The following is an 18,783-nucleotide window of genomic DNA, read 5'->3' on the forward strand; positions in this document are numbered from 1 at the left end:
AAAGCAGAAAATGAATTTGATGATAACTAAGACCACGTCTCCGAAACCCTTTCATGTTAGCGAGTTCCTTTGTTTTTTCTTTATGAATTACTAAAGACCATTTTCATCCAGGATGCACTACGCCAGGAATAAGGATTTTATTCAAAATAGAAGCTATAACAACAATGAATGAATGTTTTACTTGGATAGTTTGTCACTGAAACGCCGCATCTTCTCCACAGTTTTCATTTTCCTCTGTATTATATGACTGACCAGTAAAGGTTTATTCAAGCACCGAATCTAATTAAAATTCGTCGTTATAGCTAGAGAACTAGGACTTTTACTTTGAATCCTCAATAAATCTCCCCTGTTAGTATAAGTGCCAATCCTGCATACAGACGTTTGTTGTTCGTAAGCCTGAGGCGCTGAAATTTTCGAAATCCTGCAGAGCGTTTTATGATGTAGGAGATTCTTTTGACCCACTTAAGATTAAAGTAGTATTACCAGCGTACTGGCTTAATTTGAATTAATACTCTTGCACAAAATGCCGTCTAACACCTGACTTTGTTTGTCAGACTGAATTTCTCAGTTTGTATCGCAACACCAAGAATGAAAAGATGTGAGGAAAGGGAGAAAACTTGCTAACAACTCTTTTCCAAGTTTAAAGAAGACAGTGGACCATCCATTGTTGAGAACACAACTTTCAATATTACTATAACATAGCTTAATCCAGTTCTCCACGTTTTCCATTCGGAACGGAAATTACTGTTCATTAGAACAAAAATTCAATTTTCATTTGGTTGTCTTCATACACCGTCAGTACACCATCATGTTTGTTTTTTATCTACCAAAGACATTACGTATTTGTGAACGAACGGAAAAAAGCCTTTCCATTTGACACGAAAGATTGTGGAATTTCAAACCGAAACTGATTTTGGCCAAATGAGATGCGTCCCCACTTGTTGGCTTGATTTCCGAGTTACTCTTTGAACAATCCTAATTGAAATGTGTTTCATTTTTTATCTTCTTTATTGAAATAATTTACTTAAAAAAGTCACATATAGAATCTGAATACGGCCTTACATTGCGAACAAGGGAACATAAAGGTTGTCCAAAACCATGGCAAAATTAAGATTTACATCAAGTGGTATGAGCTGATTGTTCTGTTTTCGCTAAAAGTGCCTTTTCATAAACAATGCATCTTCAATTTAAAGTTTTCGATTTTTGATTCAGGAAAGCGGGAAGTTTCACTTCAAGTGTTTCTCTGAAACCCCGATGTGGCCGCTGACATTTGGTTCAAGTAACCACTACTCTCATTGCTTAAAGAGATGTTCGATATAATTGAAACAATTCGGATATAGAAAATTGTTATGTCCTTGCTTCAAAATAACGAAAAGGTTTTGAAGAGTGCGTAAAATTGTTTTGATGGAGCTTCAGTGTAAACGATCTTGAAACATTTTATGTTTGTTTTGGTCAGTGGGACAAACGAAAATTAGTCAATTTAACTACTCTATTACCGAATCGTGAGATCTCAAACAAGTGCCTGAATATTGCTTAAGACATAAAGCCTCAAAGGAAGTTGGTATTTCGTAAGTCAATATCTTCTACTAGGAATTTTAGTTACCAGTAAAACAGACTATTAAGGAATGACATAATGATGGGCGATTCCATTTCTCTGAACACACATTGCCCACATGCTAACTAAACACCCTGAGGTTAGAATTTTAAATTAAGGTAAGATATAATTTTCAAGAAAAATACTATTTTGTTCAGATCAGCGCGAGGAACGGACCAAGAGACATCAGAGGTACATCAGAGGTTAGTATTAGGCCGGCCTGTTCACAACGAAATCCTCCTTTTTCTTCTTTTGGTTATTGACAACAGTCCCAGTTTTCTTTTTTTTTTTTTATTAAAAAGAAATTGCGATTCCAACAAACCATTGTTACATCCTTGGGACAACGTTCTGACCTTTCTTTATCTCGCTCAATGTCGCTGAGAAAACGTGTCTCCAGAAGTAAAAATGTTAAGCTTTTAATTGCTCTTTATCTCTTACTATTTCAATTTGATTTAAGTTTCTAAAAAATATTGATATTTGAGAGGTTATAGATGATGAAATGTCAGTCTAAGTGATACCCTCAATGTCAAAATGCCATTCAATTTTTGATAGTTGATAATTCGAAAACCAGGAAATCGGCGTAAAGTGTAGTGGCTTAATAGATAAATGATATTTTAAGTGAGTGATACAGACATACTTGGAAAAAAAAATCCGAGTTCTCACGCCAACAAGAGAATGACTTGTCTGATCGCTTAAAGTTTGCTGCTCACTTCAAACGTTAATATTTGAACCCAGTTTGATTTTCTTCTGTGAAAACTAGGAGGTTGCAACAAGGCAATTTAATCTTGCATCCCCAGGTGGGGCTAAATTATCTCTAAAATTAAATAAGCTTCCCTTAGAAAAATGTTTTCGTCCATGAAGTTCTCTTACCAGTGCTTCAATGTCTTAATCACATTTCTCTCAATGGGACAAATTTATTTTTTAAATTGCTCATTTCAGGAAACAACAACACTCGCGTCGCAATCAACAAACATTTCAAAAAAGAAAACGCAATGATCCGCATTCCGCGCAGTCATTAAGTGCTATCGTGAAGAAACAAACAAGCAAATAACAGCCTCAGAAGACGCGTGAATCGAAGGCACGATACACTACCTTACCGAAATGTTTGAAAATATTTTTAGAGAATATAGGAAATATATCGTCAATATCAGTGTATAAGTACCAGCAAAAAATCAATTCAGGCCATTGAAACGGGGTCTAACACGTTTTGCTGCTTACAAATGGACCCACATGCTCATGCTCCGTTGAGTTGGAATTCTAAATGACCTCAAAACAAAGGTCTTTCATAACGATTAGAAACACAAATATTTTTGGTTTCGTTTTTATATTTTTTTTGAGCGCAAAACACCCTCATAGATATCACATAAAACTGTATGGAGAAACAACAGGTATATCCTCGGAGGACATAAAAAGACGGTTTTCCCATGGTTCCACTCACATCTAATGAAAAATTCCATCAGTCATGGAGCGGTTTTTTGGAATATTTTAATAGACTATCACAGCGACAATTTTAAAGCGAAATAGGACCTATCCTCCAAAGAACTTGATTTTTAAAAATAGCTCATTTGTTCAGTCCCATCCTACAAAAAAGTCAGATTTTGAATTGACGGTCAGTTTATTGACACGGCAAGGGTATGTCAGCAAAGTTCTTTTTTTAAGTGACAATCATTCTAGCGTTGAGAAGTATTAATTGGCGACGGTAAATTAAGTTTGGCACTATATCTGCGGACGAGACTAGGAAAGCAATACACTTCAAATTGACTGGCTCAAAACATTCCTAAAACTTTGAAAATCGAATAGTAGTGGAAAAGTAACGTTTCTTAATTCCTGGTTTCTAAAAAAATGAGATTCACATGTAAAGACTTTGCACCTATTTCCAGTTTCCCACCACGGGTAAAATATAGAAAATCATGTGATTCAAGTAAGGGAATTAACGATTCACAAAAGTAGCTGTAAGTTCTCGAGGGGCTAAACAACTTCAATAACAGCTTTATTCTATACTGGAAACATCTACAGTAGTCTCCGAAAACGTATCTTAGAAGGTAACTCAGTGATATTCATGAAGCCTTCCTGTTTAATTTGACCGGCCTTAAATGTTTGTTCAAATAGAAGAAAGATCCTCGCAGTTAACTTAAGCAGTTGCGAAAGGAAAGCCTGAAAAAAATCAGGCTTGAACGGGATTCGAACCCATGACCTCTGCAATGCCGGTGCAGCGCTCTACCATCCGAGCTGTCCAGCCAACTGGGAGATGGTCATATTGTGTGTCCGTAACATACCCGTGAAGGATGAACCAGTTGGCTTGATAGCTCAGTTGGTAGAGCGCTGCACCAGCATGGGTTCGAATCACGTTCAAGCCTAAATTTTTTCAGGCTCTCCTTTCGCAACTGCTTAATTTGCGTACTAACTACGGGGATCTTTCTTCTCTTTGATATTTCATCCGCAGTTCAAAATATATGACTCATATATTTACATTAATTTAAATGTTTCCCCAGATTTAGTAACCGGAAAATTATCTTCCAACCGATTGAGCCAGTGACGACGGCAGTCTTGGGAAACCGTCATCAATCGTCGGCATTTCCAATATAATCGTTTATCGCAATCGATCCGCCTTCCTTCCTGGAAGGTTTTCAATTGCAACGTTATCGCTTTTGCTCAGAAAGAAATATTGTTTTGAAATATTGCCAAGCGAAATCGGTCTTAGTTACCGCGCAAGATTGCTTGAAATTTTTCTTATTAATGGGTAATATTGATGTTCCCAAAGTTCTCAAAATTACACTTGAGAGTGCAATTCGATTGCAATTTCAAAATATTGTCCAACTATCTCTTACGAAAAGAACACTCTAATCCTAGACGAAATTTCAGTTTCAGTTTATTGTTTTGCCATAAAAAAGTTTACAATTGCAAATTATTATTATTTTTTAATGGCGAGGAAGCCCATGGGAAGCCACCGGGCTTATCAGGAATGTGCTCCCTCAGTTAAATAATTAGTACAAAGTATACGCATGGGACCAAAATAAAAGGCAGAGCTACAGTAAATCTTAAAAATATATAACTTAGTTTTATTATATGGCTGGCTCCGCGAGCGGGCAAGATGAGTCAAATCATTTGCTGTGATTGGATACCCGAGCGGGCAAGATGGAGCTATCTTGCCCGCTCGGGATTACCCGTTTGCCCGTCCGCTTGGCATCGAAAGTTTAAACCCAACAACAATGCAATCTTTTCTTCGATTTTCTCGTTGTTTTGGGGGAAAACGCTCACTAAAAAGTTCGTTAAACTTTCAACATTTACCGAAAGGAACATTTGTCTGTATAGCGAACCAGCCGTGAACTGCTACTAAAAATAGTTCGCGGGAAAAAAAATGCAGGGAAATGTATGGAAAGTTCAAAACACGACTGGACGCTTTCTGGCACAGCTACATCCCTCAAATTTTTATCTTAGAATCCTTTCCCTAGTTCCAAAAGTTTCCAATTCATAAATTTTTCAGAAGCGATGTTTTATGAAAATTATTTGACATCGGATTCCCATACAAACACTGTTATTTTAGACGTGTTTGCCTACCCGTCAAAATGGCGTCGAAAACCGTGATAAGACCTATTATACAACTTATCAGTGCACTGAAGGCACGAAACTTGGAAATTGGTGAAGTCAAAATGAATTCTGTTTTCGTGGTGTCGGTAGAATGTCAGAATGTCAATCCAACAATGGGCCTTCTTCCCAGGCGGGCAAACTGATGTGAAGTCAATTATAGTGGCTTGCTTAGCTGAGGGATGCACCGAGACCTAGAGCCGAAGAGAAAAAAGGTATTTTCTCGCAGTTTACGACGCCAAAACTTTTTATTGGCGCGCAGACGATACCGCTAGCTACGAAGGCTAAGTCAGTTCATACTCCTCACCGCAGAAGGTACAGTATTCGGTGGAGTGTTAACGTTGTCCTGCAAATCCTAGCCTACCACACAGTCGTAGGAGGAGACTTGTATCTCCTGGAGAGGAGGTAATACGAGTCCCCTACAAAACGACTGCGTGGGAGGCTAAGCGAGGCCATGTGTTAGAGGAAAGTATCTGAAACTTAATATTTTTAACAGGTTGTGCCCCACTGCCAGACCACAGGGAAACAGGAATAACGTCAGCCATGCTTTATCCATTGCTTCTGTTTATCTGCCTGACAGCCTCGTTCAGAGGAACAAGAGCGGAGAGCGGGGACAGCAGTGACACGGAAGAGCTTGGAAAAGGAATCAATCTTCGGAAGACAAACTTATTGGGCGACTTCCAGGAAAATGAGGCGAAAGTGTTCGAGGCTTTGCCGGAAACTTGCTTTAAAAGGCAAAAGTTACACTACTCAGGTAGTAACTTTGATTATTACAAAAGCACCAAATCCTTTTACAAACATATGGCCGCCGCAGCTGGTTTGGAAGCCTCCCTCGAGTCTACGTTTACTCTGGGCGCTACTCTCAACAGTGTTATACAGAAGACAGAATCCAAGGAATCCGAAGTAAGTGGACTGACCTTAAATGTCCGCGCCTTGACAGAAAAGATCTTGGTCAAGAAGGATTGTTTAGATAACGTTGAAACTTCCACATTAACCAAACGCCTTGTTAAGGACTTTGAAAACCTACCATTGGCATTTGCACATCCGTGGGTCGCGAATTCCTGGAAAGCATACAACGTCTTTTTGGAGACATACGGGTCCCATGTGATAACGTCTGTGACGCGTGGATCAAGCATCAAGCAGACGACATTTGCAGAAAGTTCTAAGTCGTACAGTCAGAGGGATTTTCAGGTGAACAGCTGCATTAAACTTGCAGGCCCCGTAAGTGCTACCAAGGTTGGGGTGGAGGCATGTGCGAACGTCAGCAAGAAGGAAGAGTCCAAGGCAAGTGACATGAGCACCGTAGACAAACTCATCGTCAAAGGGGGTACCAAGGAAACCCGCAATAAGCTGATGAACGACAGGAGCAAAGAACTAATTGAGCAACTTTTGAACGAAGCTGGTGAATCAGACGCATCTGTTGAACACACCTTCCGATCGATTTGGGACATTATGCAAAGCCGATTCGATACTGGATCAGAAAACTACATCAGAGCTATCAACCTGCAGTACTATTACCTCGGCTTCTTAAATTATGGCTGCCGATTCAAAGAAAGTAGAGGGGTTCACCTACAGAAATTCGACTACACAAGGGGTTCATCCAAGGAATCTCCTGAATTCGAGTGCTCTCTGGCTGCAGAAGGTTGCCACCATCCCGACGACTGTGGATATAGAGTTGGAATCTGGTGCGCCTGTAGAGGGAAATCTTGCGTTAAGTACAAATCGGAGAAACAAGACACAGGGAGCTCTAAGCTTACGGCATACGCAAACACCCAATATGATTGGGGATGGCATGGCTGCGATTGGAAAGTGGCTGGGTTTACATGCGACTGCTACAACAACAATATTGGGTTTCGGAAACAGGTGTGGAGGATGCCTAGCAGAGATGTCCCGCAGAAAGATGTTCCCCACCACGTCAGTGGTGAGTCAGAGAATCCAGATGAAGATCTCGATCAAGATTTAAATCGAGATCTAGGCAGGGATGCAGAAGAAAATGGTGAAGAGTAATTTGATTTGAGTAGTAGCGAAATGAGGTACGATATAGTCAAGACGTGATCTGCTACACAGTAAATGAGTTTCCCGATTCAAATTAGTGACAATAATGAAGACAGTTAGAACACTAACTATTTTGTTGAACGAGTTTACGCAAGAATTATATATGGTAATCGTAGCTCGAGATTAAAACAATGAGATGTACGAATTTTGTTGTTCGAGTGGTCACTCCTAAACGTTACTCTTGCAACTATTCAATGGAACAATTCCCGACCAGACAACTTTAAAACCTTCATTAATTCTCTCCGTTCCTAGAATGTTGCTTTGTACAAAATTTTGCTTTATCTAGATCTTTTCCTCTTCAAGTGTATCGCACAGTATTACAGAAGGACTACTGCAAATGAGACTTCTCAATTCCAATAGGTTACTTCCACGATTTACGTGGAAGGTTTTCGATATAAAAGGCTTGTTGCCTCTTTAAACTTCCTCCTTATCGATCCTCGTTGCTAAGAAGATTGTTTTATGTAATATATCAAGCACCAGGAAGAGTCTTTCATCCAATTTTGAAACACCAAGAAGTAAGATGAAAGAACGAGAGGCAGCCGAGTGCTTTTGTCAACAAACTTGGAGGTGTTTAGAAATAAGACGTAACACTCTTTCGAGTGTCGATACAGGTTTTCAAACCATTACATCTTAAGTGCTGTGACATTATATCGATATTTTCTCTTTTACCGCTGTATTTTACTTAAAAACGTCTGTCTTCTCTAAAATCATTTAAAGGCGTCTCATTTTCCTGCTGAGGATCCCGTTCTGTTGTGCAGCCTTGTCTGGGACAAGGTCGTAAACAAGTTGGCGACAAGGCAAACTTCTCTCCTTATTTACAAACAAACAAAATCCTTGGCATGTTTCATTTTTGGCTGACGCTAGATTTCATGTTAAACCAATGAATTTGCTCTGTGTTAGCCATTGCTTTGTCCAATTGATGCGTAGAGTGAAGTAGTCAATGTATTGGACTTTCCACCAGGCGGTATTGTGCTGTTTCGGTCCTTACACAAGAATCTTTGCTCTTCATTGTCTCCTTTCACCCAGGCTTCGGTCGTTGAAAGAATGGATAACTTTATCCAGGGGATAAGATGTAACCCAATTAATACATTTTATCTCCCAGATAGCAATTTATCCGCTGGATAAAGTTATCCACTTTTTGAACAATCGGGTCCAGATGTATAAATGGGTTCTGGTAACATTCAGGCGCCAGTTGTTCAAAGAATCGATAACTTAATTCACTGGATAAGTCACTATCCAACGGAACAAATGTACTTCAAATAACGGTTTTGGCAAGTTTACCACACAATCCCATACTTAAATTTGATATATGCTTCTACTCTATCCACAAATTATAGGGCTATCGGGAAAATCTTGCACACATTTCATCTGCCGGATAGCGACCTATCCAGTGGATAAAATTATTCGCTCTTTGAACAACTGGGGCCTGATGGATAGGATGGTAGTCCATCCCAGGCTTGCCCCCAGGGAGAGGTTATCAAATATTACTACTGTTGCTTCAGGGCGGCTGGTTGCTTCATGCTACAGAAACTGGGTTATTCTTCGGCCCCGTTAGGCTCGAGTGTGAGTTTACTATTCCTTTTTATTGATCACTATACACTAGGAATTACAATACATTGCCTTCCATAACTTCATGTATGCACTTCAACAGCGAAAAAGTTGGCTGAACAATACAGGAGTATAGAGTCCTTAAGTGTGACGTCACGTTCCCACGGCGCTAAAAAATTCAGTTCTAAACAACACCGATTATCTATTACCCGTGGGTCACGTCGTCTTTGTCGCTGCTTTCTCCTATATTATTATTAACCCTGTTCTTGTCAACAAAAGACCCCACGAAGAAGAACAGAGAATATAAAGATCACTTACTGTCTTAAAAATATCGTGATTGTCAGAAGAAAGATATCTAAATAGGCAGAAATGGTATACTGCTTTGCTCCCACATGCAATCATTCATCGGAGAGCCACACTCGCAAATACAGTCAACTCTTGCCTTACGGACACCCCGCTATTAAGGACACTCGCTATTACGGACAAAATCCGGATCCCCGGCGAAAGCTATAGGGGTTTGACTGAAACTGAATTCCGCTATTATGGACTCTCGCTATTACGGAATTACGGTCACTTTCGTGGTAAGAACATAACAGTTTTATTGTTTTGACTCTCGATAAAGCGGACACCATGAACTTCGCATGTAACATAAATTGCAGTCTGATGTTCGTCATTTGTCAAAACACACTTCAAAAAATATCTGGAATGTTTATTTTCGCGCCAGTCTTTTTAATGGCTGTACAACAGACTCTGCGTTTTCACTTTAGCTTATGCCTTTTCCTTACAGACTCTTTAGGAGAGACCAAACCTCACCTCTATTCCCAATGACTGCTTAGCAGATTCGCTATTTTTGATAAGCTTGTCAAGTCCTGCAAGATATTTTGGGTCGCTACGTAACTCATAAATAACTAGAATCTCAAGCCCAGGCCGCCACCTCTGTTGATCCCCACACCCCGCTATTACGGACTGTCGCTTTTACGGACACTAGACGATGTCCCGAGGGTTTCCGCTATAACGAGAGTTGACTGTTCTTCGCATTTACAAGCGCACAAAAGGCGAAAGACGCGTACAAACTATGGATTCGTCTGATAACTTAGTAACGGTATTTATAATTATTTTGTCTTTTAAAATATGACAAAATACAGCAAGTTTTTTTTATCGACTTGGATCACTGAAGTAAATATGTCTAGACAATCGCATTTAGTGTTTATCTTTTGTCGGTGCGTGATTTTATATAATTTTGCACGATTCTTTTTGCTCACATTTGCCTTACCTTGCCTGATGAACTTTGATCAAACGTGGATATAGTTCTGGTACCATGCAGACATTTGTTTTTACTTTTTATCGGTTGAAATGTTTCAGTAGGTCAAGCCTTCAGTAAACAAGTATATTGCATGCTTACGTTTGATCGCAAGTAACGTGGCTTTTCTTATTACTCCTTCTACAGGAGAGAAGATAAAATGCCAGCCCTACTAAGCACTCAAGGGTGTGTAGCTGTCATTTTAGGGAGGACAAGAAGTCTAATGGCCCAGAGATTTTTGAGCGGAATTGGGACAAGTTATTCCCCGAACAAAGGGGATCCCCTCCAAAGAAGAAGAAGAAGACTGTGCCCAAGCAAATGATAGAAGATGCTCGACTTTCTATCGAGAAGGAGAAAGAAGAAAGGCCAAGAAAAACACAGGAGGTTATCCTGGAGAAAGAACTGGACATAGCGAAAAGATACTTCAAGAATCAAGAGGAAAGATTACAGTACAAGACGAGGTGTTACACTGTGACAGAACTGTCAGATCAGGGATGATGTCGTTAGAAAGGAAACTGGGCTTCCAACAGAGGAAGTCTTTGAAATTGCTGTAAGACATACCTTGAGGTTTAAAGATTCCATCAATTACTTTGCTGGCTGGAAGGTGGAATCTATCAGTTTTGAAGACCAGATTTTTATCACCTTAATGAAAGTAAGGCAGAACTACACAAACCTGCACTTGGCCCAGCTATTTAACTGTAGTGTTGGTACAGTTGCAAACATTATAACAACATTTATCTATTGCTGCATGGCATTTTCTTTAATGACATTTTGACATTCCCTCTCTAGACAAAAACAAACATTCTGCACCATCCTCATTCAGTCAATATGGATCTTTTCGGATTGTCATAGACTGTACTGATATCGAGGTTGCAGCGCCTTGACTAATGAGTACACAAAATGCAACCTACTCATCTTACCGACGAATGCATTCATTTAAAGTTATTGTTGGTGTTGCACCCAATGCTGTGATTACCTACGTAAGCAAGTTGTACCCTGGTTCCATTCCAGACAGAGCTATTGAGAAGGAGTCAGGACTCCTCAATCACTTGACTCCTGGGGATTTGTACTTGCAGATAAGGGATTTCTTATCCAAGACATTGTATCCTGTGGTGTATCTGTTAACATTCCACCATTCCTGAACAATGGAACATTCCCTGAGAGTGAGGTAAAAGCTACAAAGGCAAGATGCCGGATCCATGTAGAAAGAGCCAATGCTATGCTGAAAGATTTCAGAATTTTGAGTTTTATCCCCTCTTATTTACCTTGCTATGCTGATTTACTGTTACAGTTGCGTGCTGCCCTTGCAAATTTTCAATTTCCTTTAATCAAGGGGGGAGGTGAAGATATGGTATTTGAATAGGGGTTTTGATTCTCTGAAATATAAATTTTCAGTAATAGGGTTAACAGAAATATGGTTAAAAAATTAAAAATATAAATGATTTTCATTTGTCACAATACAGCTTTACAGATAAAGTGCGTGATCAAAAGCCCGGAGGCGGTATAGGTTTATATATAAACCAATCGTGCCAGTTCAGGGAAAGGAATGATCTTTCTATTAATGTTAATGACATAATAGAATCACAATTTGTAGAATTAACAAAGCCAAATAATGTTATTGTGGGAGTTGTATATAGACCTCCAAATGATAAGCTAGAACAGTTCAAGCAAACTTTATCTGAAATACTTAAAAAAATTGATTTACAAAAAAGGAAATGCTATATTATGGGGGACTTCAATGTTGATCTACTGAAAATTGAAGAAAGTTGGAATTCAAATGATGTCTTAAATTGCATGTTTTCGTCTTCTTTTTACCCGCTGATTTCAAAACCAACTAGAATAACAAGTAGAAGTGAAACATTAATCGATAACACTTTCGTTAACAGTCTAGTAGATAACTTTACTAGTGGTTTACTCTCTACTGATCTCTCTGACCACCTACCCATATTTCAAATATCAATTTCACTAACCCAAAATACAACAAAGAAAAATTAAAGCCAAAACATAGAAAAATCACAAACAAAACTCTCGACCTCTTAAACCAGAAACTAGAATGTGAAAAATGGGAAGACACATCTAGAGAAGAAAATCCGCAACACGCATATACTAGATTTTAAAACACTTTTTTAAAACGCATTTGATAAAAGCATTCCTCTAGTTAATCATACCAATAGCTACCATAAAACCAGTCAAACAACCTGTTACAAAAGGTATTTTAGCGTCTAGAAGAATTAAAAACAAGCTATGCAAAAAACATATCGACGTATAAAAGATTTCAAAACGGTAAAGATATTGTATTACCGTGACAAACTAAATAAGTTAAAAGCAAATTTAAGACACGTGGAAACTGATAAATGAAATAATTAACAAAAATTAATCGCGATCAGAGTTACCTGATAACTTCGTAAAAGGATGATAAAACGATTTCTGACCCAACTGAAATTGCTGAACACTTTAATGAGTACTTTATTAACATAGGGCCTAATTTAGCTAATAAAATACTTGCAAGTTTGAGGGACTTCAGCTTGTATTTAGGTGAAAGTAATTACATCTCCATGTTCTTGGATGCAATCACGGAGAACGAAGTAGCGACAGAAATAGGTCCTTTAGACGTGAACAAATCAGGTGGTCATGATGAGATATCTCCAGAAGTTGTGAAAGCAGTTTTAGAGAAACTAATGTATAAGAGAGTTGTCAAATTTTTCGATAAGCACAGCGGAGTAGTATTCTAAGTGAAAATCAGTACGGTTTTAGGAAGAAGCGTTCGACAAATCTCGCTATAATGGAACTTGTAACAAAGATATCGAGAGGAATATACTATGGATGTTTTTTTAGATCTCTCAAAAGCATTCGACACAGCAAATCACAATATCCTAGGCTATTACATAAACTTGAACACTTTGGTATATATAAGAGGAGTTGTATTAGAATGGTTCAAGGAATTTTTGTCGAATCGAAAACAAATTGTCAAATATAAATTGACCGTCTCAAACGGCTTGACGATAAAATGTGGGGTACCACAAGGCTCTGTTTTAGGGCCTCTTGTTTTTGATCTATGTTAATGATATAACTAAATACTCTCAGATACTGTCTTTTATATTATTTGCAGATGACACGAACTTATCCTTTAGTCATTAAGATCTAGAAACATTATATAAAATGATGAATCAAGAACATGAACAAGCATCTTTATGGTTAAATGCAAACAAGCTATCTCTTATGTCAATAAAACAATTCATGATTTTCAAAACTAAAAAGAGGAAGTTGAGTTATAAAGCAAACGTGATTATTAATGAACAACCGATTAATCATGTGAACTACACCAAATTTCTGGGATTATGCATTGATTAAGAACTCACTTGGAAATACCATATTAACCATGTCACAATGAAAGTGGCAAAAATGACCGTCATAATGGCCAAAGCAAGACACTTTTACCTCTTAAAGCACTACTCACATTGTACAACACCATGATCTACCCATATATAACATATTGCAACATTATTTGGGCAAGCACGTATCCCACTAGACTAAAGCCTATCCTCAGGACACAGAAAAAACTTATCAGGATTATAGCCTTCGCCAATTATACAGAAAAATCTGGACCACTGTTCAAGTCATTGAAAATACTGAATATCTTTGAATTAAATACGTACCTGACGGCAGTTTTCATGTATTCATATAACCATGACAAATTACCTGCTTTCTTTGAAAATTTTTTAAAACTAATGAAAGTATACATTCCTATAATACGCGATCAGCATCAAAGGTACATATCGAATTTAGAAGAACAAATTATGGCAAATTTGCTATAAGCTTTAAGGCAGCAATTACATGGAACATAGATTCGTTTAATACATTCTAAACCAAACTTAAAGAATATGTTTAAAATCACCTTTCATAATCGTTTTCTTTACAATAAGTAATATGTTAGTCATGAAATAGCCTTTTCCTATTAGTAATATAAAACAAGAAGTCCGCCTTCTGTAATTAACTGATTTACAGGTCTATTTAAATAAACTTAAGCGGGGATCTTTTAAAGGCTCAACAGAGCTTGCTGGACCTGTCTTTTGTTGTAATAGCACATTTTTCTTTTTTAAAAAAAGGTAAATAAAGGCACTTCTTCTTCTCTTCTTAATAGTTTTGTTCATGGAAAAATGGTGAGAGTGAAATTACATTTCAAAGCCAAAAATAACAAAAATGAATATTTTCATGTTGAAGTTGAATAATATTTAGTGTAAGATGTTTTTGTTAATGTTACCCCAGCAACTGCCCTACACCCAAAAATACTCCTCAAGACTCCTTCATAAACCTTAGACAGGACTGTTTCCTTTGAACAGAACATAACCCATGGCATTTATTGAATTACTCCACCTGAGTAACCACAATGATAGTAAAATCAACATTTGTAAATAGTGAAAACTCAAATAAACTTTTTCAATTTTGTCAAAATTATGAATGATTTATGCATTGAACAATAATACCGTGACTTTTAACAACAACAACAACAACAAGAACAACAACAACAACAACAACAACAATTTATTATAACCTTCCTTGTCAAATGACACGTAGAAAACCCCCCTTCCCCCATCCCCAGGAGAATATTTTTTTTAGTGTAATTGCTCAGATGATTGTCAGAGAAATTGCATTTTCTTTCATATTATTTGTTTCCTCTTAAAAAAAACAACAACAAATCATGCCGAGGCCATTTGGAAAATGAGTGCTACAGTATATTATTCACCCAGCACAGAGTGATTATAATGAAACATGACACAATCCTAAAACAATTGGCCAGAGTGCGTACATTTACAGCCATTAGTGAAATGAAATTACATATTTTGGTTACAGTAGAACAAAGAACAACCAAGTGTGATCTAACACACAATTAGCTATGTTACGTTAGGTCGCATGCACCTCCTGAACTGTATGAACATGCTCTCCAAACCCTCTTTCTTTGACAATCTACAGTTAGGGGAGCCAATCAAGGTATGTCAGTACAATTCAAGATGCTATTATGTTTTCCCTCAAAATAACTCATGGGCATTAATTGGGTTGGTTTGGAGACGGAAAGTGTGCAACCTTAATAATGTATAAAATATACATGTTCAAAGTTCCCCTTGCACTATTTTTGGGAATATGTGGTCATAATAAAGAATTGTTTTAAGCGTGGAATGTTTTCTGCCCGAGTGTTATCCCTTTCTATTTTCACAATAGCTACATCTTTTTAAGTCCATACGACAAAAAAAAACTTCCTAGGTGAAAAGTACATTGCTCCCTGTACTTGGTGCCAGTACACATGGCCTTTCTTAAAGGTACAACCATGCTCACTTTCACATTTCTCGAGGCAAAATGTAGCTGACTTCACAGCCTCCTCTATTGTGAGGTTTTGTTCGGTGCATGGGCACTTCGTTTCCAGCACAGTTTCTTCATCGATAGGACAATCCGGGAATGCCCCGAGGATTCCAGAAGATTCGAACCAGATTCCAGTTTCTCTCACCGTTTTCCCTGTTTTGAGGGTGAATGCTCTGATGGCTTCCTCTTCATTGTCCACTCCCCATCTCCTCGATAGAAGGCATAGGCAGCTTGTTGACAACAGGTGGCTCAGGGCTAAGCAGCCAACTAGGTCCAGTAAACCTTCCATATTTCTTCAGATCTTCATACAAAGCTAAAAGGTCGGCTTGCGTCGGCTTCCTATCCAAGGCACAGTACCTTTTTGGCGCCGGAAACAATTCAGAAACTACTTGATTTGCGAGCGATGAATTGGATTTTTGCTTCCTCCACTGAAATTGGACCGTCCATTCGCACTCGGTCGCTTTTATGCCTTGTTGGTCATCAAAGTAAATCTGCAATATTTGTTGAGATCAAAGACATTTCGTATGGCAAAGAATTCTCTCGTGATAGCTAAATGCCTCCACATGATCAGACTTATAGTGGTTTTCTCTTTTTTGATCGATTTCTTTTCGTCTGAGAAGAAAGAAAGCAGTGACGCTATGGAAAGCGTCGCCATTTTGAATAGAATGCGCGTTTGTTTAGGGCTGAGTTTTTTCACGTCATGGTAACGTGACGTAATCGCTTTAGAACTCTATTGCCCACATGCTAACTAAACACACTGAGGTAAGAATTTTAAATTGAGGTCAGATATAATTTTCAGGAAAAATACCATTCTTTTAGAGGAGGAAGGAACGGACCAGAAGACATTAGAGATGAATCAGAGGTTAGTATACGGCCGACGTGTTTACACTCTCCACTTTGTTCTTCTACAACAGTAATGTTCTTTTTTTTTTTAAAGAGAGGGTTATTCCAATTAACGACTGTTAAATCTCTGGGGCAACGCTCTGATCTAGCTTTTTCGCGCTCAAAGTCGCTGAGAGCACAGACAAAAAAATCAGATTTAGTTTCTTTGTATCATATGTTCTCTCTTACTAACTTTCATTTACGAATTTATATTAGTTTCTCAAAAAATTGATATTTGAGAGGTCATACATGATCAAATATCCATCTAAGTGATACTAAAAATGTTAAAATTTTTCGATAGTTCAAAATCCAGGAAATCGTAAAGTGAAATGAGATGAAGATGGTTTCTTTACTCGCTTGATATGCTTTTCAATTCAAATGTAAATATTTTAACCCAGTCTGGTCCCATCCGGTGAAAAAAATTTACTCAAATGGGAATTTTCCGTAAAGCAAATGAAGCTTGCATTACTAAGTCCAAGGGAAAATAAACGTCTGTCCCAAACTAAGCATGAATAACCTTCAATATGATAATCTTGCGTTACGTTTTATCTATGAAGTACTCTTACCAATTCCCCATTTGTTTTGACAAAATTTCTTTCAATGCGCCGATTTTCTTTAAAATTGTCTATTGTGGGAAACAACGCAGCTCAGGTCGCAATCAATAAATGCTTCGAAAAAGAAACGCAATGATCGAAAAACTCAGTGCAACGTGAGAAGCATTCCGCGCAGTCATTAACCGTTATGGCAAAGAAAAAAACGTGGAAAAATTAAAATTTACATCAAGTGGTAGGAGTCGATTCTTTTGGTTTCGCTAAAAGTTCCTTCTCATGAACAATAATCTATTAATCAATTTTTCAACGATGCATCTTCAATTTAAAGTTTTCCATTTTTTGACTCAGGTAACCGGGAAGTTTCACTTCAAGTGTTTCTCTGAAACCAAGATGTGGCCGCTGACATTTGGTTCAAGCAACCACTACTCGCATCGCTTAGAGAGATGTTCGATATAATTGAAAAAATTTGGATATTGAAAATTGTTATTTCCTTGCTCATATTCGTATTGTATGATTCAGAAAAGTAATAATCTTATAGAGGTAAAAATTGCTCCAAAGCAACAAGAAGGTTTTGAAAACGGCGTAAAATTGTTTTGAAGGAGCTTCAGTGTTTTGACGATATTGATGATCAGGTCTGGGCATGGCGACACCTTTATCAGCGAATAGTATCTGACCATATCCCAACCAGGCAAGTGAGGATGAGGAAAAATGAACACCCATGGATAACCAACGAAATAAGGAAAGAACAAACAAGCGCTATCGTCTCCTCAAGCTCTACAAGGCTAACAAAGACACGCATACTTGGTCCCCATACAAAGCCACTCGAAATCGCGTCAAGAGACTAATACGTGACGCGGAAATCACTTATTGGAGAGAGCAGTTTGCAAAATCTGAGAACAGCAAAAATTTTCGGCAAGTTGTAAGTAAAGCTCAAGGTAAAAATGCGAGGAAGCCAATACTTCCTGTGCAAGATAGAGACGGTACCATTCTGACAAACGACTCCGACAAGGCTGACGAAATGAATAATTACTTTGCGAATATTGGAATAAAGCTTGCTGAAAAATTCCATCACGACTCTGGTTCCTCGATTAACCAACTATCAGCAACTATTAACCCTGTGCCTCATGTTCTTGATCAAGTATTCTTTTCCGAAGAACAAATAAAGCAGAAGTTAACTCACATCAAGCAAAAAACAGGTGGTCCCGACAAAACAATGTCGCGTGATATGGCCGCGGCAGCTGAGTCACTATTTGAAGGCCTTTTTAGTATCTTCAAAAATAGTATAGAACGTGGCATTTTGCCCAGTAATTGGAAGATTGGAGAGGTAGTCCCGGTATTTAAGAAGGGGACTAAATCAGACTGCGCCAACTACCGACCACCGACTATGCTTAATTTAAATAGCAAAATATTGGAGAGCATTGTTTGTGATTCCTTAGATTATCACCTTGTAACAAATGAACTTATACACTTAAATCAGTGGGGTTTCAAGAAAGGTGTCTCCACCGAATCACTACTTTTGTATTTGACTGAAGCATGGAAACTGGCAATTGATGATGGCTACAAAGTTGGAGTTTTATTTGTCGACTTCAAGAAGGCGTTCGACACCGTCGACCATGCCATCCTAAAAGATAAATTGTCCGATGTAGGTGTGTCTGGTGTGTTCCACGAGTGGATCGCAAGCTACCTTTATGAAAGATTCCAATATGTTACTGTTAATGGTGTACGATCAAAGCTACAACAAATTGATATCGGTGTTCCCCAAGGTTCTTTACTGGGTCCCAGACTCTTCACAATATATGTCAACGACTTACCGAACTCGTCCGAAACTGGGTGCATCCATATGTTTGCAGATGACACCACAATTTATTACTTTGGGAAAGGAGTCGAAGAAATCATTGATGCGTTAAATCTAA

At 38.2% G+C, this 18,783-nt stretch overlaps 1 protein-coding gene and 2 pseudogenes across 1 annotated transcript; 2 read left to right on the forward strand and 1 right to left on the reverse strand.

Annotated features, from left to right (window-relative positions):
* The first annotated feature begins 1,675 nt into the window (after positions 1 to 1,675).
* On the forward strand, positions 1,676 to 7,201 carry LOC146472540 (DELTA-thalatoxin-Avl2a-like). The gene is made up of 2 exons (XM_085119465.1): positions 1,676 to 1,797; positions 5,676 to 7,201. The coding sequence occupies exon 2, from the start codon at positions 5,723 to 5,725 to the stop codon at positions 7,184 to 7,186; it is 1,464 nt and encodes a 487-aa protein (XP_084975591.1). The 5' UTR covers positions 1,676 to 1,797; positions 5,676 to 5,722; the 3' UTR covers positions 7,187 to 7,201.
* A 1,519-nt stretch (positions 7,202 to 8,720) lies between these two features.
* On the forward strand, positions 8,721 to 11,445 carry LOC146472541 (uncharacterized; annotated as a pseudogene).
* A 3,437-nt stretch (positions 11,446 to 14,882) lies between these two features.
* LOC146472542 (uncharacterized) lies at positions 14,883 to 16,092 on the reverse strand (annotated as a pseudogene).
* Between the last annotated feature and the right edge of the window lie 2,691 nt (positions 16,093 to 18,783).

This window comes from Pavona decussata, unplaced genomic scaffold, assembly GCF_977016875.1.
Source record: "Pavona decussata unplaced genomic scaffold, jaPavDecu1.1 SCAFFOLD_98, whole genome shotgun sequence".
NCBI lineage: Eukaryota > Metazoa > Cnidaria > Anthozoa > Scleractinia > Agariciidae > Pavona > Pavona decussata.